This window comes from Pempheris klunzingeri, chromosome 15 (genome assembly GCF_042242105.1).
Source record: "Pempheris klunzingeri isolate RE-2024b chromosome 15, fPemKlu1.hap1, whole genome shotgun sequence".
Taxonomy (NCBI): domain Eukaryota; kingdom Metazoa; phylum Chordata; class Actinopteri; order Acropomatiformes; family Pempheridae; genus Pempheris; species Pempheris klunzingeri.
In genome coordinates, this window is record NC_092026.1 from 3,009,861 (window position 1) to 3,033,288 (window position 23,428).

The 23,428-nt window shown below is 40.3% G+C and overlaps 1 protein-coding gene across 1 annotated transcript in view; it reads right to left on the minus strand.

The window, feature by feature from the left end:
* Positions 1-2,514: 2,514 nt before the first annotated feature.
* The window catches only part of tmtopsa (teleost multiple tissue opsin a), a 61,014-nt gene continuing 40,100 nt past the window's right edge, over positions 2,515-23,428 (minus strand). The window contains exon 4 of the mRNA XM_070845359.1: positions 2,515-2,778. Within this exon, the coding sequence (XP_070701460.1) occupies positions 2,515-2,778 (264 nt within the window). The remainder of the gene's footprint in view (positions 2,779-23,428) is intronic.

Sequence of the window (23,428 nt, forward strand, 5' to 3'; positions counted from 1 at the left end):
ATTACATTATGGACTATAATGCCATTAGGAGCTGGTTACATTCACCCCAGGCAACCTTTATATAAAATCTGGTCATGCAGCTTTTTGCATTGCAATGTTGATGTTCTGAGCAAGCAATTTTCTAAGTCCCCACACCCCTTAAGGACTGTTTGTTTGCCTGTCATGCTGTCCTTTCTCTCATAGCACATAATGAAGTTTATAATTATAATGGTGGCAGATTTACCTCTTGGTAATTTTTGAAATAGTGGGTCCCTGGTTCTGTCCCTAGCAGATTTTATCAGCTGTAGTTAGCCAATTAAGCTGAGATCAGGTCTGTGAGCTGTTTGAGAACACCCTCTTTGGCATGAGTCATTTTGAGACAAGAACCCCGTAAAAGGTCCTTAAATATGCACCTGTATACAGTGTCAGACTGGAGCTGCAAGTCCAGGTAATAACACCGTATCCTAACCAATTGGTGGTCCAGAAGACCAGAGAATAAAGACACAGCATTGTTCTTGCATTAAAGTGTAGAACTTGTGATGAGGAAGTCTAAAAGCAGACAGTTTCATTGTAAAATGATTTGCTGGAGACTCTAACGTCTGCAGCAAACTCACCACATTAACCACCTAATATTTTTGGTTGCAGAAGGGCTACAAAAAAGCCCTAATCAGTTAATCAACGAATGAATCTGTAGTTACATAGTTAAATTATCTCAAGACACACAAAAGAGCAGGTCTAGACCAAATTCCGTAACCCTATTACAAACCCCCAAACTCAGGTTACATCAAGTCTTCATCAAAAGAAAGCACTGCACATTGATTTAGATTTAAAAAGAAAAAAACTTTATTGAACAGCACTCCTCTGAAAATATTAATATCTTTAGCTTTGGTATCAACTCATGTACATTAATGTATACAAGATCTTGACAGCACATAGAAAACAGTAATTGTGCTAAACGTGAATTACAAAATTGCACGCTGTAATCGTGCGCAGTAGCGTAAACACCACTTACAGCTTAGACATTCACTGACGACACAGCATTGATGCACTGCTTCCAGAAAATCCAGCTATCTTTGTGTTGCAAGAAGGAAAATCGGCTATCAAAAAATTGAACAAGATGCAGACAAGCACATGGCAAACAATATGTACAGAACAAACATTCCATCTGAAACGTGTGTGTTGCCTCAAGTAAAATCCTTTATGTTCTGGGAAACACAAGATAAAAGTCTCTTATTAGCATTTTGTGAAGACCGTTGAACACAGCAGACTGACTTTTGTGGAAGCAAATAGTTCGAATATTGTGGAAATCACGAGGATAGGCAGCCACCTGTCCACATGCACTGCCGACAATATGCCAGTGAGCAAGGCACTGGACTGCTAATAATTTGCGAAGGTATTTGAAGATCACTCTGACCCATCGGAGGTTCCTGTGACCTAAATCCTTTTTAAATATATAGGACACCCTACACTTTGGGTGGACACAATCCAGCACAGCTATAAAAAAAACAGACCTCACAGTTGTACATATTACATGTATGTGAAAATGCCCAATTAGAAACCATGAAAACACCAGTCCAGAGAGGCGTACATTCTCAGGATCTTTGCCTTTACCAAGTATACCTGCACCAGTGCTATCCACTGAGCATTACCAGGTACCATAAATCTCCGACCGTATTTTCACATTGAACTGCAACAGTGCACATGCGCAGTCATTATTGAAGAAACTATACAGTAACTCTCCAACATGCAGCTATTTCTTTGATCTTAAAGTCATTGTTCCTGAAAAAAACTTGAATGCTGCTAGCATGCTAGCAATGCTACACATAAACTACTTATTAAACCACCTAATTTAAAAACCACTAATGCAATCAAAGTGACAAGTGATGAATTAAACAAATAACCGCTAGAAAGACCAATACTTTAAAATCATTACCAGTACATTCTCATTATTCTTCCTAGTCTATTTCGTCCTTTTAATCTGATCTACTCTAGAAAAGATTTCAAAATGCTTGGTTAAAAAAACGTCCTCCCTTTGTAATCACAGTCAGTAGGCAATCAACACAAAAATACATCTTCTCTCTCTTCCTGCACTCTGACCCATTTCTGTTCCAACATTTTATGCGAGCGAATACCAAGCATTAGATATTGCACAAAATTAACAACCCCCACAATTCCTCTTCTTCTGTTACTCCTGTAACATTGGTTTGTCCAAAAATAGTGACGAGAACATCCTACAAATGCTCATTCCTAGCAAGATAGATGGATACTTTCCGCAGGGAAACATAGTCCCAGCTTCTGCAGGTTTACCGCCTCTCATTTCTGCTCATGTTGGCCAGAAGCAGTCCAGGATTTTCCTGCCTCTCTCAGCTAGCCGGGGCAGAGCTCTTGCAGCAACTGCATTAAATCCACCTGGACTGGCAGGCTGCTGCTCTCCAAGCCTCAGTAACATCAACCCTCTCATTATTAATGACTTCTTTGCTGGGGACATTGGGATTTTCATGGTTATCGGCAATCATCAGCCATCAAAGTGGGCCACTAGTGATTTTTGACAGATTTGTCGTTGTCTGAAGAAGGGGCTTTGGTGACATCAATGGTGGGTTCATCAGAGGGGCCCAGTTGAGGCATGGCGTCGGTCGGCTGACCCAGGGAGGCTACCATGAATAGGAAGTCGTTGTTGGGGCGGGGACCATTGACTGCTACACCTCTAACGACCTTAGTGGCGACCTTCGAGGAGCTCTTTATGCTGGAGCCTCGGCGAGGAACCTCACAATGCAGCAGGGCTTGGAAACATCTGTAAAACTGAGGCAAGCATACAACACAAACGGTGATCACAAATGTAATATAGTGCAACATTTGACAGTAAACTGTAAAGACTAACCAACTAGAGTGTTGCTGTACTGTTGCTAGACATTTAATTAATACAATTAATGTAAATGTTACATCCATATCACCTGATTTTGCCCAAACATGAATTTGATTTAAGTAGAATATGATCTTAGACCCCTCTTCTCTCCCCCTTCCCTCTCCTTTATCCATTTGCCACCACAGTACTATTCCCTTTTCACAAATTATTTAAATTTCTAAAGTATATTAAATACTTATATAATTACGTCCTCAATCACGCGGGTGAACTGTTACTTCGTGTTTAATTGGATAAGGGATTTTGCATGTGTGACATTTGCAAGAGTGGCAAGCTGAGGGTGAGAGAAAAAGAGACTGATACTGTGAGACAGCCATTCTCATCTTTTTTACTCAGTCACCAGATTGAGTCAACTAAGCACAAGATTTCCTCGATGTGCCTGATGATTTTCACAATACATTTTTATATGTCAAAGAGGTCTTTAGGGAGGATAGCTCTGAATATATTAGTTTGTGTTAAAAGCTATTGCTCCTAGAATATAACGAGATAAAGTACATCAGTGTTTGAAGCACTTTCCTCTGTCCTAATTTTTCAATTTGTATGTCTCACACAATGAAAGCTTTGGGGAAAGACCAAGGATCACTGTCAACCTTCACCCACTGGTAGAAATGCCCATCCAAATATCCATGTCATCAAACTCACTGGAGAAACATTCTGGAAAAGAACACTGTGGAAACACCAAGTTATTCACCTCAGCTACCCTTTTTTTTGTAATACAACCGGTTTTGCTTGTTTTTACCGTAATCCAACCAGGGAAGTCTTGCTGCGAGAAATGCTTTTTCAGATTCACACTCACAGTTTGACCTGCTCGGCACAACCACAGTCTGCTCTGTCTGCCCTTGTGCCACTCCAGTGGAGCAGTTTGTGAGCTAAGGACCTTGCTCAATGTGTTTAAAAGGGGGGGGGGGCAGGTTCTGCTCTTTCACTTCCACTAAGTAACTTTATCTTGGTGGTTCAGGAATTAAACCTTGTGTAACTTTTACACCACCACTGCCCCAGCATTGTACTTTAGGCTCAGTCATGTGTAACAAAGGCTGCCCTGTATGACCTACTCTGCAGTGTCGACCAATATTCTGTGTGGAAGAATTTACATATTTACATTTCAAACTGAATATTGTTGTGTGTGTCTTGTGTATGCTTGCATAAGGCCATCAAAAATCACCTCTACATTCTCTTTTTTACAAATCTAGTGTACAATGAGTGTCTCAACCATACAATTTCAACTACATGGCATGGTGTCTGTCCTCGGCTACAGGTCTCATAGCTTCAGAGGATCTTTACTTTGCTTAATATGCCTGCATAAAGTGCAACATGCCACCAGGAGTACTTTATCTGCCTAGTTTCTGCCTGGCAAATGACTTTTGGCAGGTGAATATGCATCTGTAACATGATGCCAGAGATGTCTCTGACCTCCCTGCTTCCTCTTCTGTCGTCTGCATGCTGTAAATGAATCTCAGTGAAGCCTTGCCAAAGACAGGTCGAATATTGAAAGAGAGATGCTCTCTCATCGTAATAACTTCCCTGTGGTTACTCAAGAGGTGGCAGTGGCAACAGCAACAGCTATCAGTGACTTGGTTTGCATGCAAGCTAATATTCCGCTATTATCCTGAATATGACATTATTCCAAATTTGCAGTGGGTCATGTAAGCAGCATTTTCTGTTTGGTTATTTCAAGTTGTTCCAAGCATGTTCTGATTAAGATAAATGGAATATGCTGATATTATTAGGGTTTTAGGAACATTCTTTGGACATGTATACAGTGCATTTGGAATATGTGTCTGATTTGGGGCTTTTACAGCCAACTGGATCACACAGCCTCTTGCCTTCTAACGGTCAGCTCTGTGTGCTGTAAACAAACCAACTGGCCAACAGTCTGCAAGACTGGGATAGAGATGCATGCCCTAAAGAAAAGTCCACAATTCTGGTTGGAAGTAGAAACACACCCATTTTTAAACATTTGGAAAGACTTTGATATCAACAGTTTAGATATGGACAGATATTTGTTTATTTGATAGAGACAGAGCATAGTAATGAATATCAGTGTAGAAATACAAGATGTAAACATGCCGGAGTTAGCACGAGTGCTAATGGACATCTATAGTCCTTAGGCAGGTAACAAACACAGAAACATTACAAGTGACATCATGGAAACAGAAATATGTAAGTAGAGCACATAATACATTGTACAACATACCCAGTTAAATGTGATTGCAGTTCTGCCTTGGAATATGTGCAGCACTGCCTTATTGCATTTTGTAAGCCATTCCAAAATGTTCTTCCTTTTAGTGACAGTTTGGACAAATGTGGTGCGCCTATGTGGTCCCCTCTAGTGGTGACCCTGGGGCCCATGACACTGTCAGCCCTGTGTTCACTGAATTTATCTAAAGAAGTAAGAGCAAGCACATGTAAAGGCTTGTGCATAGAACAAGCATATTTGATTTTTTTAAGCAGATACTCAATAGATAATGATTTTCCTGAATATTATAATGGGGAAATGACAGCGTTTGTTTCTTTTTTTGTAGAATAATTCTATTGGGTTAAGTGTTGTTACACCTGTGTCCCTGCTTGAGATAACTTCACCCCAATCTGCTGCTGCAAAGGTTTGCTGTTGAGTCTTTGGGACTCTTGTATAATAGGCTGTAATTTTAAATGAACTGTTTCATTTAAAACTGTTATTTTTTTTACAGTTTTCATTCTAATTAACATTAAAATTGCCCACAACAAATATTTCTCTGACAAAATCACTGTGACTAAAACTTTTAATTGGTCATAAAAACTTTGCTGAGGGTTTTCAGTGCATACAAATTAAAATAAAAGGCATTTCAGTAGAAAGAGAGACATTAACGACAACAAACTCAGGTTCAACTTCTCTTGGCCATTCAGTTTGGTTATAATTGAAAGAACTCTTGACAGTCTGTGAAGTCCCGCCACCCCTCCCTTGATCCCTCTCTTTTTGTAAAAACGTTGTATCCAGACATTCTGTAGGGAAGAACAGTTAACCAAGTTTCTGTCAAACCTTGAAAGTCAATATTGGAACTGCTGAGCACCTTTGTGATTCCTATGTTGGATAGAAGTGGTTGGTTGTGCATTTTCACAGTCTAAAGTCGTGAGTCCAACACTCAGTTTCTGCAGTTTGTAAGCGTGTCTGTGCCACAGGTGAGGGTGCTGGCTCGAAATCTTAGAGCAATGAACATGTCATGCACAGCCGAGAAAAAGGAGTAATAGGGGAATATTCATTTTCATTAGCCATGTAGCCATCAGTGTAGTAGGAATAATGTCAAAAACCATAATAATTTTAAAGCTCATTAACACAGTCACACTGCCACAAGGAAGCTGTGGCTGGACATAATAACCCTTAATATAGTGACGGACCTCTTTGTCTGTATCATCAGACAGAGAGAGAAGAGGAGGCCCACTCTGTCCCCCAGGATTTGTACTGTATCAACCTTATGAAATAGGAAGTAAAGAGCAGCCACTCAAAGTGGGCCACAAACACTAGAAGTTAAGTTTCTGCCAAGACGAGATGAACTGATTCAGGCTGAGAACAGCACTCTAAATCAACTGGAGGAGTTGAAGCAACAGAAAAACAATTATTTTAGATCCAGGCAAATGTTCAGTGTATCTAGGCCCTCTGTGTATCAGGAGTGCAAACCACAGACCCTCCAGTGGACAAATGGAGACGGCACATTGTACATCAGCTCTAGATTAATGACACAACATAACTTTCGCTGTCTCCTGAGATACACTCTGAGGCTCTCCACGCTGGAGTGGAGCTTGGCGCACAAAAGTTGGCCAGACAAAATGCTCTTCACCTGACGTCTGCTACCATGATGCCATTTGGCAGCTATATTTATCCAGCTGAGGATGAGACCACTAGTTCTGGGCAGCATAGTCGCTGAAGAATGCTGTGATTGATGCGGATACGTTGCCTTAGTCAGCCACTGTTAGTATGGGACCTGGCTGGCTGTCTGGTAAACACAGCATGTTTTCTCAGTCCAACTAGCAAAATACTTTAGTTTAAACTCATTAACCTGCTTATTAGAGTCCCTGCTCTCTTATCACCAATTTCAGTTTGGGAATGTCAAACTTGTACGCACTAACCAACTTTTGCTTGCCCTCAATTTCTTCCTCTCAACTGGGAATCAGTGAGAGAAATGTGGTCACCCACAGCCCTCCACCTGCCCTCTTCTAAGAGTCATTCAAGTCTGTTGTCTACCCATACTGCCCTGCTACCTGCTCTGACTGCTGCTTTAAGCCGACATAATGCGCTCAGTGTGTTGCTTATGCAGAAGCAGACTGATGAGCCTGTTGTCTATGTTACTACAGCACACTTGGAATTATGTCCATATTGAAGGAGTATGCACCCCATGATTTAAGGCCATGAGGTGCACTGCCAACCTTGAGCACCACTGAAGGAAGTCGTGTGCCCTTTGTGAAGTGAAGCAGACAATGGACAGTGGATTGGCGTGTAACACATTCAGCTTTAATGCAGGAGACTCTAGCTCAGCCATCGTTACAGACCAATCAATTAAATACTTTTATTATCCAATATCTTGATCAAATATTTTAGTTGCCAACCTTCACCATTCCATAACTGCCTATTTTTGTTAGAACCACAATCCTTTTTTTTTTTTTTAGCTTTCAGCTGCAATTGAACATAATCTCTGCTATTGAATATTGAATTCTAATCATCATTTTACATTATTGATTAGATTAACACATAATACAACACAAAGGGTTTTACAAGACCAGAGAACAAGATAACATTACCTCAATGGTTTCACACCTAAACAAATACTGTACTCTAACCAGCGCAAAGAATCCTGAACATATGAAAACATTTTGTGGAAAGAGAGGACAGCCTGTCTCCAAGGCACAAAGGAAAGGCTTTGAAATGTATACACCATCTGTCAGGGTATAATAAATAGTGAATGGCCCCCTTGATACATTTTTCAATCCAAGAAACAGATCTGGTAGTCTCAGGATTATGATTTCATGCAGATCATCTTGTTTTACACCAACCTTTACTCATAACAGAGCCCCTGTTTCGCCCAGCTCAAAGTCAGGTGTCTGCTGATGGACAGATAGGAAGATTCTTAATAATTGAGGACTCCAGCAGCAGGTTGAAAGCATAACAAAGCATTCAGGGTATTTGGCTATACTTTAAATTCTAGGCATTTCCAACCACATCTAAGACGTATTCACAACACAGACGGCCACTGGAACACAGTTTAGACCAAGTCCTCTTCCTCAGCTCCTGTTAATGTGGACTGTGAAGTTGCCACTCTTGAGTAAACGTAGTATACTTAGTATACGTTCTGAGTTTCATGTATACTTATAGTCTACTACATTTTCTCATGAGTGCAAACATGAAACTCTTTGACAGCGTCTGGTTAGAGTGGAGATACCACTGGAAGCCTTTCAGCTCTGAGGAATGTGATACGGAGTGACAGATACTGAGAGAGACAATAATAAATAATGATGATAATTTTATTCATAGAGTGCTTTTTATGAAACTCAGACACTTTACATAGTTGTTAAAAACCATAGAACAAACAACATTATTTACACATTAAAAGCACTTCTGAAGAGGTGAGAATATATTGTTAGATACATAGGTTGATAAAAAAATATATTAATAAATACAATCAATAAAAATAACAGGGAAATGCCCATGAAATGTTAGAACAATAGAGATGTTGATGTGGTATTGCTCTGGTGATAAGAACCAAAATTATATTTGGTACAATGCCCATAATCCTTCCATAATCCGGCAACTCCTTCCTGAGTTATTTTGTTAAAGGATAAAGCTGCTAGTTTTCAATATTCGTTTACTGTCATGAAATCCTATAAAATGTCCAAAACCAACAATGTGTTGATCAGCAGCATAACATAACTGTGATTGGACCTTGTGCAAATATTTATTTTGCCCCTCCCCCACCAAAAATAAAAGCGCTTATGTGCACACACACACACACGGGAATACACACACTTAGCCACTTCACACAATTGCAGAGCATTGCTATGTCACCATGGAGAAGCTCACTGTGCAACTCCCATCCTGCAAACCAGTCTTTGATCAGCACCACGGACAGCAGCAGAAGAGCCCAAATTATCAAACAGCCTGCCATTAACTCACACCAGCACATCCTGATTACTCCAGCTACCAAACATCCCAAAAGCTTCAGCCAGCCTACACATACTCATTATACTCATTATGGGCCCTCACACTATGAATGAATGGATGAGAGCACCTGATCACACAGTCACTTGCATTTATAAGATTCATCATTCATCATCAACGGCACAGTAGCCAGATGTTGCAGATTACAGTAGATGCACATTTTCCAACAATTAACTTTGTTATTGAGATCACTGTCGTATAAATCCCTGATTCTGCTCGGTAACAAACAGAAACCAGGGAGTCGTGAACAACGCTGCCAAGTCCAAATCCCTGATGTTCATACAACTTGACAGGGAGCAAAGCCGTTGGACAAATTAGCATCTCCTGATGCTGCTTACACGCCTGCACCATAGAACTCAATGGCTTTTCATTATCTATAAACAAAACATACATGCTCTAAAATGCTTTAAATACATTTGCTAAAAACTACAGCGCCAAGCTGTTTTGAAAAATTTGGTAGCTGAAAAGTTTATATTCTACGACCTGGTGGTAAAGAGAGTTTTAAGCTACATCTTTAGATGGGACTGAGAGAGAAAGACATGTAGGGGAAGCCATCAAGTATCGACAAACAGATTAACAGATTTTTAGTTTGGGCCTTTTAATGGACAATATTGCCATTAAAGTATTTTCTGCTCAAAAATGTGATTTTTTTTAATTTATTTTTTTCCTTCGCCAGACTGATTTATCTCAGAAGAAACTGACTTGACATTGAACTTCTCCTGCATATTGCAGTCTGTCAAAAAGGTTGCTGGTTATGAAGAGATGCAGAGAGAGAGCGACGCCTCAGGACATAACCAATCATTCTACTCACGATGCATCTTTCAGCTACAAATTCATCCCCTCCGTCAGTCTGCCTGTAACCTATAGGTCATGGAAGAGTGAAGGCTAGCGGGGAGATGTAAAGAAACGAGACTATGAGCACCCCTGTGCGGTGCTGATGCTCACTCCCTGCTCCCCTCAGCTGTCCAAACAACACACTGAAGAGTGTTAGAACGATGGGAGGAAGGGAAATGGAAGCAACAGTCAAATGGCAGAGGGTGAAGTTAGTTAAGACACTGAGGCATCAAGGCTAAGGTCAAGAAAAGGGTGAAGGCAATGACAGTTGAATAGATAAAGCATGACAGGGAGATGGAAGGAGTGAGATGCACTGACAGTGCTGTGGAGTGAGAGGGTTGGAGCTGACTCAGGAAGGGTCATCTCAGACTGGTCTCATCAGGTTTGGGTGATGCTTTCTATGATCTGGGCTGATGCTCTACGAATAGAGAATGACAACAAGAGGGTCAAGTGTCAGGCATCATCTCAGACAATAACGTGTTCATCTATTTTTTTTTTTTTTAAGCGGGGGGGGGGGCGTCTTCTCGGATCCACTGTTTTTCTTTTTCTACGTGACTGTACACAAACGGACTTTCATTAACAGTTCACACATGTTCCCATTTCAAGAAGACTCATCTGTTGCTATTTATAGTCCAATATAATCCAAATATATGCAGTTATATTCCGTCAGTGATTGTGTGTACCCAGGCCGCAGCGCTGGGTGTGCAAATGAATAGAGCCCACTATTTTAATTGAGTTCTTTGTGGTACTAATATTCAAAACTTTGCAGTGTCCTCATCACAGTCTGAGTAGAGTTCAATTGCAGACAGTCAATCTCCTCAGTGCAATATACATAGTGCAGTTGAAGGGATCTAAATTAAGTGAGCCAATTGCAGGAAGCATCAAGTTTCTTTTCTAGGCATCAGCAGATAACCCACTACTTCATTTTACAATTATGTGACTTAATTTGATCCCGTGTTGTGAAGTATCCTGCAGACCACAGAATGTAATGAAAGGATCTGAGAGCTCCAGACGGAAAAATAATGAGTGTCACACAGAAACATGTGAACAGAATGACAATCATCTGATTTCCACTTGGGATTTCCCGGCACATTCTGAATTCAGCAAAACGCCGCAGTATGTGTATGTTGTGTGTATCAACCATTTCCTCACATGGCAACCAGTGGCTGGAACTTTCACATTTTTGAAGAGTGAGATGACTGATATGGTTTCATAGCAGCTCCCTGGAAATCAAACAAAACCCAAACTTTGGTTCTGGAAAATGCAGTAATGTTTACCTAATGTTGGTGGCTACTGCTTTCTACCATAACGTCTTCTTACTCTTGCAGCTACAATGGCCAACTACATATAAGCTATTGTATAAGCTGTAATAGTGTAAGCTTCCATTGTCCAAAAAAAACCTATTGCAGCACTGTTGTGTGTGTGTGTGTCTCCTTAAACTGTCTAAAGCAAAAAGTGCAGCGCTTCTAGTTGATATGTGCTCTTGGTTTTAAAGCTGGGGTGGCAGTTCTCTGGAAGAGGAATGAGAAAAGCCAGAAAAAAACAGCCTTCCTCCTGCAGCTTCACCCTCTCCCCTCCAAACAAATGAGCACGGGCACATGCAGCACTTCACATGAGCAGGAAAATGAAGTTGGCAGCTTCAACTCATCATATTTGTGATCCTAATGCTGTTATACTGAACAATTTTATGAAAATGATCATCCTATTTTCTTTGCAAAAGTGTGGGCCAGTAAAGCCCTTTAATTTGATATTTTGTGATTCCAGGTTCTAATATTATCTGGAACCATCCACAGCTGCAGGCGCTTGGCTAACATGGTTAGCAGAAGTCTAAACTAGAGGCTACATTCAGTATAGTTACTCATCGCCTCCTTTCATTGGTGCACAACCTAACAAACCCACGCAGCACATTTAGATATTACATTTAAATGAAGTTTGCAGCTTCTGTCACCCCAATCATGATTGTGATCCCAATGCCGTCACTGTACATGAACATGAAGTTGAACTAGTTAGCAGGGGACGTAACTATTCAACATAACATTCAACATAACCAGTCATGAACGGTGTCCATAGTAAATCTTTGCACACAGCACATGGATGTATTGTAACAGGTCTTATAAGTACGTTACCAACATGACAACCTAATGAACCACTGCAACACGTTTGGATATTACAGGAAAATGAAATTAGCAGCTTCATCGCATTCATTCTTTCCTTCTCTGAAATGCTACATGCTATTGACACGTTATATCGGCAGCCTCTCTTTTTGGTAAATCTGTCTTGCCTTATTTGGGTTGCTCTGCAGTATAGTGTATATATATATATATATATATATATATATATATATATATATATATATATAGTGGTTTCCAACGCTGGGATAACAGCAGTTTTTGTAGAGCAGCCAATAGAAACAGCTTCTCTCTGAAGGGACCTGCTATTGGCCAAAGTTCCCCGTCAGGTGCTAGACATCCTAAAGTCTGAAAACGGAGCCAAGTGGAGGGTTTAGAAGAAGTTTAGTTTTCCCTCAGACCACTTGAATTAATTCAATTCAATTCAATTCAATTTATTTTGTATCAATATCATAACAGAGTGTCTCACAGTGCTTTACAAAGTTCACTGAAGTAAACAAGAAGTGTAAGCGAACAAACAATCTAATAAAGAGTCCAGCAGTCGATGAGGCCAATGGATCAGTCCGATGGACAACATGCTGACAGGTTGTTGTGCTTTTGGCCCAATGGCAGCAAGAATAAACTACCTACCCAGGCTTTAATACCGTTGTACCTGATGAACAGCCAATCTGGGCTTGAGACATTCTGTTTTTCACGTAATAAAAACAGAAATTTTATAGGGTGTGTTCAACCGTATTGCAAGTTGTGGAGAAGCAGAAATAAAGCAATAAGGCCATCACATTTCTTTTATAATATCTGCGCTATGGCTTGTTAACACAGTCATCCATTTCATCTCCATCTGCTACAATGGGTTTCAGAACTGTGCAAGTTATTGTTTGTTTAACAGGTTTGAACAGATGATGCTGGACTGGCTTAAACGCTACACTGCTCTTGCAGCCACACAATTACAGTTCAGATGGAGTCCAATCATTGTAATATATCTGAAATATGTTTGTATCTCGTCCAAGAGTCACTACAAGTAGGACACAAGGGCAGCAGTACATACACATTAATGATGTGTAATGCCAAAGGGGTGAATTAAAGTATGGCTCTATTTAAATCTTGCAATTAAGAAGATGTCATATAAAGATGATATGGGGCATCATAACTAAGGGGTAAGTCAGCCTAAAGGCTCCGAAAATCATGTCACACGTGCATTTCCCATTTAGGTCAAATAGTGAGCTCTAGTTTATGAACTGCAGTCAATTATGTTGCATTTTCAAGAGTTAACATTAAAACAGTAGTTGTAGTTTTATTTTTAGATATTTAGCATGTCCACTGCCAAGAATGGGCTTTAGACACACAGTAGTTGTCCAATTACTTTTAATAAAAAGCTTCACAACCAGGGCTGCCAACTTTTCAACTCTGAGATTTGTTGTAGGTGAAGCTTGATGAGCAAGCCTTCTGGGATATTATCTGCTGCAGGTTGCAGTGTTGGGGTCATCATTCCTCATTACAGATCCATTACAGATGATAATGACAGTAATCATGGTCAATGATGATATGTATGGTTGATCAGCATATCATGGCCTAACCTGAGGAGACCAAACCTCACCAAGGGTATCTGATCTGGGATCTTCATCCAGAAAACGGTTCAGTTTTCCAGTAATCTAGTGAGTTTATGGATGAATTTTGTTGCGGAAATGTGGATTCCTGAAGACAGCGGGGAACGGGCCCCTGAAAAATGGGACTATTAGGAGAATCTAAAAGCTTTTCAAGTAGCTTCCCCTAAAAACAGTAAATGACAAAGACATAGTTTGGATCCCAAACAAACTAGACTTTATTAAACTAGACAGCAGGCCCAGATTTAGAAGAGAGGGAAAAAGTTCTTTGCTGAGCTATTTTTTTTTATTTGTTGTTTATGTGAGAGGTGCTTTCACATATATTTACTGAAAAGACTACAAGGGCAATTAGTCCTCTGACAACTTGGCAGCTAAGTTATTAACCAATGAGCTTGGATAAACACCAATGTTTGATGCACTATTGCAGCATACCACATTAATTTGATGGTGGTCTGCTAGTCTTTAACTAGTATTAATACTTTATTGTAACAGAGCTCTCATTTGCATGGCTATTTAAATGTCATTATAGTTAAACTGTCACTCAATTCCAAGATAATGTATGCGCAGCATGGTGGTATTAGCCCGACTGTCCCACTGCTGATGATAATGGGTACTGTAGGTAGTGAGATTGCCAGGGCCTTCTGTGCCACCCACTGCACCAATAACCAATAACAGATTGCTAAATGGTGACAATAGCTGGGTGCATCTGCAATTTATAACCCTCTCTTGCCCTTGACTCTGACAGTTTAGAGTAGAAACAGCAAGTTTACTGCATTTGAGTAGATTTTTATAGAGCAGCAGCGCTAATCATTCAGCAGTGGTGGCGCTCTGCTGTTTAATGCTTATGGGGGAAAGATTGAAGCATAATTACTGTTCCCATAAGAAGATCTGACTTCCTTTCTGTTATCTCCTCTACAAAATATCAAAACCATTATTACCATATTTCTGGCTTTGAGTATCACTTTAAAATATTCAAATAGTAATGTTTGTATTTGTACCTTGTGGGCATACCTAACGTTGGTATTCCCACTTTTAATTTATCATAGCATAGAATGATAACGTGCTTTCTTATGCAGCGTCTGAACAGCACATTTATGATATCTTTCTCATATGATTTCAGCATGATATTAAATGATGGGGATTAGGGTTGGGGGATTGGACGAATATATTGGTTGTTTTCTGGACAATTTTAGTCTGCTAAATTAATGGCCTTTTCAAGAATTCCACTTGGTAAATAATTAAGATGTAAAGGGCATATCAAAGCCAGCGTGAATAGGAACGGGCAGTTGGATTTGGGCCATATATACACATTCTTTTTGCACTGATTTCCCATGAGTCTTTCACAAAACAGGGCAGCAACAATTGACTAAAGAGGTAAGTAAATAAAAATTAAGCCTTCTTTAGTGGATTCTGCGCCATCAATCAGTGCTGAAAAGCAACTTCAATTTATAAATCATTGAGAACTAGACTAAAAACTGAATGCGCACTGATAACTGAAGAACATAGTTATGTATGGTTGTTCACTTGGAGGCTTCAAGCAGAAGGCATCCTTTATCTGACGCCATCAGACTCTTCTTCAAATAGTGTCAGTTTAGCAAAGCTTTCACACTGATTATTCTGCTAAATGTAATGTTTCAGAAAAATATGATTTTCACATTAAAGATGGAATGTAAGAGGATAAGGTGAGGCCAAATTTATTGTAACAGAATAGAAATATGGTCCACATAAATCACACAACAATTATAATAATTATGACAATAATAATAATAATGATTATACATCCTAATATCATATAGGCTCTAGATTAAGTGAAGTTCCCGTCACCTCTGCCAACTATGCACAAATGCTCCATTGATAGAGTGGCATACATCAAGGGTTCTGTTTGCTTTCTCTGTTTTTAATGGCATTATTCACTGCCACATTAAGATTATGTCCAAAACAATGAAGCCATGGCCAGTTGAGGTTCCTGACGGCATTGACAATTTTGGCTCCATCGTCTGTGAGGACGTAAGAAACCTTTTCCTTTGTGATCCCCTCATTCTTAATCACACTCTTGCAGCTCTTCAGCTAGCACTCATCAGAAACTGTGGTCAACAGAGCTTGTAGTTCCCAACTTTCGGTGACATGACACTCTTATAGGGGACCATGTTGGACCATGGACAAAGTCAGCTGCCTCCAGGTCTTCACTTATACAACCCTGGCCTGATTGTAGAGATCTGGTATGGTGGTTTGGCGAAATATTTAGAAACAGCCAACTTGCATTCATTCCATCTCACACTTTCCTTCTCATATGTACTAGTTTTGGCAAAATCACCAGAGATTTTTGGGTGGTGAAGCTCGTCTGTTTCAGTGTCCTTTGAGGGCGCTGCTGCTCTCTGTGTTAGCGTAGCCTGTTCAGCAGGAGGGTGTATTTGTGTTTGTCTATGCAAATTGGTCATGTTAGAATCTTATGCCAGAGCTACATGTTTGCCCATTCACTTGATTTTGATCCCTCGGCTTGCCACTTGCATGCCCAAATAGTGGATTTTGTATTATTTTGTCCCAACAAGCTCTACCATGATTGCATTTGCTAAAAATGGTGTGTAGGCAGTAAGGAATCTCCCACCACCTGCATGCACTGCACACACCTGCACGAACATTAAATCATAAAGCACCCACATAGGGATCACCTCACCCAGCTGGTGTCAGTAGCACTGCCAAACTGCAGCAACAGCAATATCACTTCAGTACCAAGAATGGCCACACACCACACATCTGACACTCGCACTAAACAAGATCTTGCTCGCTAACAAGCAACAAAAAACGCCATTCTCACTGTCAACAGTTTGACCGCAGTGTGAATACAATCTTTCGCCGCCACAAATCAACCAAAACTTTTCCCATTCTTTGTCTTTCACAAACACAGAGACGCTCTGTGTTTCTCAACTCTTGGCTCAACTCCAAGATAATTAGTTGTTCACTTAGCTCCAAATAGCAAACTAATTACCAGTTAATGTCCAGTTGTCCATCCGTCTCTCTTTCATACTGGCAAAAGTATTAGGCAGATAAGACGGAGAAAGAAGACGGACAACAGGACTCAAAAAGCTCTGCCGTGATGCGCCTGTGCAAAAGAGTTTTTCCTGTTTTTATTTCTTTCTGTAGCACAGTAGGGGTGCTATCCCCGAAAAGAAATAACAGCATACAGATCACTGAAATAACAGCACACAATATTCAGTGTATTTTTATATAACTTACTAATTTATGCCGAATAAAATTAATTGTAAAATTTAGCATTTTTGAAAAATCTTTTCATTCACGTTGGGGCCCATTGGTGAGTGCCCCCTCATAAAACCCTCTATTGATTAACTATAAGTATCATACTTAGTTAATGAATTAATTAGCAATAAGCATAAGAAGTCGACCAAATATTCGCTTTGGCCGATTCATCAGTTTTACAAACTATCGTTTTCTGTGGAACTTGGGTCAGATAGTGGTCGCTGACTGAGCAGCCATCACCATTTTGCTTTGAGAGAAGAAGAGGCACAGTTCTTGATAGCCAAGCTTGCTAACTTCTGGCAATAAGACAAACAGTCCATTGTTTGTAGTTTTGCTCTCCACTAACTTAATCATTCACTCGATTAATGCGCCAGCAAACCGCCCAGGTTGCAGTCCCAGGCCGTGCGGCTGCAGCACGCCTGCCACAATGTAATTTGAGTGTTCAGAGAGCTTCACAAAGCTTGTTTATTTGTCACAAGAGGCTTCACTTAGTTTTGTGTTCATTGGACAAATTTTGTATCAAGTCTCAAACTGAGAAGTGAGTTGTGTATGTTAAGGGTGTTCATTTTCTGGAGCCTGATAGTGTGTGTGTGTGTGTGTGTGTGTGTGTGTGTGTAGCCAAGAGCGCCCTGGTGTTGGGGGATTAGGAGTTTGATGATACTATCGGATTTTTCCTGCTCCAAACTATCAATATTATATTGGTTTTTAAAAATTCACTATTGGCCGACCACTAATGACAGCCATCCTCCTAACTACCTTCTGATGGTCTTCATGGATCAGTAGCTGATCCTACCTGGAGGCTGGCCAGGTGGTCCCTGTGGCCCCAGTTTAGCTTTTTTCCTTTTTCTCTCAAGAACGAGGGTCTCAAAGCTCTAGTTAAGAGAGTCTGTCAGAAATAACTATGAATGCACATTAGCTGTAGACTTAAGCCAGATGGAGTAGATCCCTTAGAACGTCACAGGGGCAGTTAAACGGTCAGGTGGTGTAAATTAACGATGCCACAACTGTCATTTTGTTCGATGTACTATTTATGAGACCGATCCTCTTGGTAGTATGTAATTATACCCTTGAATGATGCACCTGTAATTTGTTCTCCACTAATTGGCTCATGTTGTCTTTTAAAAAGGTCCACGGCTAAAAAGGACTGTTTACTGTTACTTGACCTAATTAAAGCACTTTTGCAATATTGTTTCTAATCATAATTAGGTTATGTTAAATGAGCTCGATTGCTTTCTTGCAGAGTTGGATGACAAGATTGAAATCACTGTCATGCAGTGCCTGAAACCTATTTTTAAAATGGAGGGAAAATTCCCCCCTTAAAGGCATCATGCGGAGGATTTAAACACTTTGGGGAGGATGCTACTAGTGAGCTTAACTTGTAATTATCAGTGTGATGATCTGCTGCCGGTTTATTGGAGGTTTGCAGCAACAGCCGAAAGAAAATAGGAGATGCTTATTATTACTTAATTGGTTAAACACTTCTCATTTCAGAAATGTTCTTACATTATTATTATCTGGGTGTTGACCTAAAGCTGATTTTTTGTAACATTGTCCTCGTCGTCTCCAGCATTTCCCACATTATAAGTGCTTGATTTCTAGGAATCTGTGCCCTGACTCTCATCTCTGTAAGATAAATATGAAGCTACAGTCTGTTAGCTTAGCTTCAGTTAGCTTATCTTGGAGGAAAAGACTGTAAAATCCAGGAAGTAACTGCATCCAGTCAATAAATAATGTGGCACATAACCCCCTGTTAAGACATTACTTTGTGTGAGTGAGCTTTAAAGGTGCCAGTAGGTGAATTCTGATACCTTTGGAGAGAGCCAGGCTAGCTGTTTCCCCCTGCTTCCAGTCTTTCTGTAAGCTAAGCTAACCAGCTCCTGTGTGTAGTTTCATATCTCATCAACTCTTAGAAAAAACAGAATATTCACATTTGCTTTTTTTTTTGCTTAATCCCTCGATGCACATAGAGGGACGTGTTAATGGTGTGTACAACTCTGCATTGGACTTTTACAAAGCACTGAAGACTCTGACGGACCTGCTTCATTTACTTCGACATTCATAAATAATGCTGCTCACCAACTCTGAGGTGTGTGTGTGAGTGTGTTTATGTGTGTTTGGAATTAAGCTGTACAGCTGTGGCTGTAATTATCTGTGAAGTTGCAAATGGACCCAAAATTTATGGAGCAATGTTAATGTTTTATCTCCCTGTATGCCTTTTAAAGTTTCCACTTTTGCAACAGCTTTAGCAGCAAAGCTCTCATCTGCTGTCAGCAGACATGCAGTACAAGACACGAGGTAATGACGAGAGAGAGAGAGAGAGAGAGAGAGATGCAAACTCCATGTAAACTTACCCATAATTCCCAGATTTTGCAGTGCAGGCTCCTTGCATCCACCTCATGCGGCTGATCGTTGATGGGACAAACACACACCAGCTGCTACTTGTATCTGTACAGCATTTTTAGTCTTCAACTCGCCTCAACTCACAGTTTCCATAGTAACGGGCTGGGAGGAATTGAAGACTGAAAAAGACATACAGGACATTTGGTGTCCCTTTCTCCCACTTTCGCTGTGTCTCTCGCGCTGTCAAGCGGTAGATGATGTGTGGGCTAAAATGTCCCTGTGAGGTCAGTTAGCTGCAGCGGGGGCTCGAGTGGGAAGGAGTGAGATGGAACAGACAGGAGTGTAGCGGAGGCTCCCATACCTCCAGATGACAGAGCACCACAGACAACATCTGGAGCGGGGTGTATTTCAATTTTGATTCCCAACTTCGGAATACAATAACTCCTGACAGTAAGTCTGCGGGTAAAGTTTTAAAACTTCAGAGCAAAGTGTAACACTTGAATTGCTTTTGGAGACTGTGATAAGATTTGCTTTACAATATACAGCACTGTATATACAGTAATTCTCAGTATAGTACATGAAATCCTTCCGACAGACTCCAAAGGGAATATTTTCTGAATCCTTGCACAGCAGTTTGTGCTTTATTTAATAGGACAGAATGAGATGATAAAGATTACTTTGAGGAAAAAAAGTTTTATCAGTGCGTCCCAGTGGGAGGAGAAGACCATCTTGGTTATCTTCTGTTGTGTTTTTTCTCACCATGATGAACTGTGTTTCAGAAAGGAGCAAAACATCTTCAATCTTAAGTGTAAATGTTTTGTTTTGTACAAACATTTTTGCTTGAGAGGGGAACTTGATATAAAGTACAAAGTTGAATTTCAGTTAAATTCCAGACCACTATACATTCAAAATATTAATCCTAAATCAAAATAATAGCCATAAAGCCATAAATCCTCTTAAAGGACAAAAGTTACCTGTAGTTTCCTCTTGAGTTTATATCAGTTATCATTTCATTGTAGTTCAGAATTCATTTAAAAAGCTCTTATATTTCATATAATGTCTTTTTTAACCCCTTTACTAAGGAGTTTACACTCGGAAGTCGTGTGTGAGTCAGAGCGCATGCAGTTGAATGTTAGAAATCCTGCACCAAATAAGATGCCTTGAAAGGGAAGGGGCACAAAAAAGTTTAACTCGACTCAACCAGGTCTTTATTTTCTTCACCTTTCAGCACTTTTCTCCACCGTCGAGCTCAGTGCTGCTCTTCAAAACACACCCAGAAAGCCGGGACAATCTCCTGCAGTCAAACCCGACACCCAGTTTCTGATTACCCATTGCTTCAAACTCATGTGTGTCGCAGCATAAGGTTTCTGACGTGTACTGTCGACCGCTTAAGTATGCTGACGCCGTGTTCATGTCATATGGGATGTTCTGCAAATGCAATCTGTTGACAGGGAAAAGTTTGTAAGTAGCAGTACGTTCGTGTCAACTCCCTTGTTGGAATTACAAGTGGGAAGTGTGGACATTTAATCACACATCTGGGAAAGCAGCTGTATAAACACATACCGGTGTGAGTTTGTGTTTGGTTTAATAAGCATAAATGTGGCCAGCAGATATCGGTGTTCCACTGATTAATGCATGCTTTGAAGCTGATGGGAAACAAACTTGAATACAACACGGAGGTCATAAGCAAAGTACATAAGGAAAATGTGCAAACAAGATCACCAAATTAACCTCCGAGGGGGCCCCAGGGCACAAATGAGCTGTACGCCCCTAATGACATCTCTTTTTCTCCCACCATCTGTGTACTGTTCAGTCAGTAATTAGTGATTAGTTTGTGGTAATGTGAGGCACATTTTAGGAATATGCATCATGTAAGCACAGTAAGAAACAAAAACAAAGGCATTAAAGTTCGATTTTAACTCAAATAGGGAAATAATGTAGGTGGAAAGTGTATTTGTGACACCTATTCACAGTTCGGACTTCAGTTGGCAACCATTTAACCAAAGTTAGTGTTGGTTTCCCCCCTCGGTGGACACTCCATTCACAAGAAAAGCAAAAGCAATATTTTATGTAGCAGTGATATTTTTTAATCAACCACTGTCCCCTCAGGTTTATTTATTTATTTAAGTGGGGTTATATGAGGTACTTATCCATAGTTAGTGTATTAATTACAGTAGATGGCAGGCAGCACGCCCCCAGTTTGGAAGAAGACAGAGAGAAGTCGCTGCACAGACACGAAGCAATCAGGGGAAGCAGAAACACGTATTTTAGCCAACGTATTTAAAACACGTTCATTTTGCTTTGGGCCCAACCAATAGAATGTTTTCACCACTTCACAACACCATCAGACAGCCTTTTTGTCAAAGAACTGAAGCCTTTCATTCTTTCCTTTCACTCGCTTGAATGCCTCCAGACTCTCTTGATAAGAACAGTAATTTTACCTTCCAGGTCAATGTGCTGCCGCTGCCTCGATCAATGAATTGAACATTAGTTCAGATCAGAACTAACCATTGGAAACACCAAAGTCTCACAATAACACAAACAAACTAACTGATTGAGGCAGCGGTAGACCAACAAACCCCCCCCCCCCCCCCATGGTCTGTGAGGTAAAATTACTGTTTTTGTCCATGGAGTCTGGTTTGCTTTGAGCATAGCATACACTTACACTCATTTTTGTAGGTGGGCCTTTGTTTGGGTGGCTAAAAGAGGTTTTTCTGCTGACCACATCCACAGCAGTACAAGTACAAGGTCTCCTGTCTCCTCCAAACAGGAGTGCTGACTTCTACTGTAAGTGATACACTGACTGTGGAGAAGTACCTTCAAATAACCCCACTTCAAATAATACAAACTATCCCTTTAAGAACCACAATTTGGTGGGGTTGAGGGCTCCAGGGGAGTTGTCCACTTGGCCCAGTTGGTAATCCAGCGTGGTGAACAGTGTTTATAAAGTATTAATGAAAGAATATTGTGATAAATTAGCAATTAAAGTTGTTTTCATATAATACATTTGAATTGTTTTATATGGCTGCTTCAACAGTAAACCGTAACTATTCACACGTAATCAACCACTGGGATAGAAAACACCAGGAAAGTGTTATTAATAGTAGTAGTAACTGCAATTATCCATTAAACAATAGCTGCCCTTTAAACATGTTCTTGTGGGGTTAAAACTGTATCAGTTCTCCCATTGCTTAGGCAATGCAGCTTGTTAAATTTAATTTAAATTTACCAAAAACCATTGCTGGAAACGGCTTAATCTGATTTTCCGGAAAAAGAATCTCGGATCCATTTCAAGCATTGTTTTGACTCTAATCTCTGCCTTGGCTGAGCCTGAAATTGCTAAATAAGAAAGCACCAACTGAATGAATCAACAAAAACATGCTTTTTTCCATCAGTCTGTGGATTGAATTCAATAACACAAACAAGCAAGAGTTGCATGATATATGTGACACTACTTTAAAGATCTGCTGTGATTAATTATTTGGATTCAAAGGCTTTGTGTCTCCTAGACCTTAATCAATAATTTAGTATGTATGTAAAACTAGTTTATAATCAGATATGTTTCTCCACATGTTGGACTCGAGGGGCATAACATGCAGAATGACTGATGAAGCATGTCTGATGTTGGAGTTCACTTCCCAGCCCTGGCTGCCCTCTGGCTTTCATCTCGTCTTCTGTCTCTCTGGCCCTCCAGCCAAAAGAGCCTGAGCCCACACTGCCTGGGCCCAAAGGGTCTTTCTTTCTTTTCAACTTGTGACAGATGTGTGCAGCCGTGTGCTTTTCTTCCACTGAACTTTCAGGTGTGCATGACCACAAACTTAAAGGCCCTGAAAATATGTTTTCTTCAGCCTCTTACTATAAGTAATGTGATCCTAGACGAACACACCACACATACCATACCACACCATTTCCAACGTTATTACAGCGAGTTATTTTACATTTGAGATTTTTAGTTTTTTATTTCCTGTTCATGCTGGTGGGTTGTTTGGTCGAAGTGATCAAAGCATACCCACACAGTCCTGATGAAGCAGATAAGATCCTTAATAAATAATACAGCTCTCACACAGTGACCATCGGACATGCGCAGTTGCCACTTTGCCCACGCGCTCATGCCACTGCATAGTCCCCCAGTGAAAACACATTTATAATTGATGCTTTCAGGAGGAGACAGGCCACCAGCGGGTGT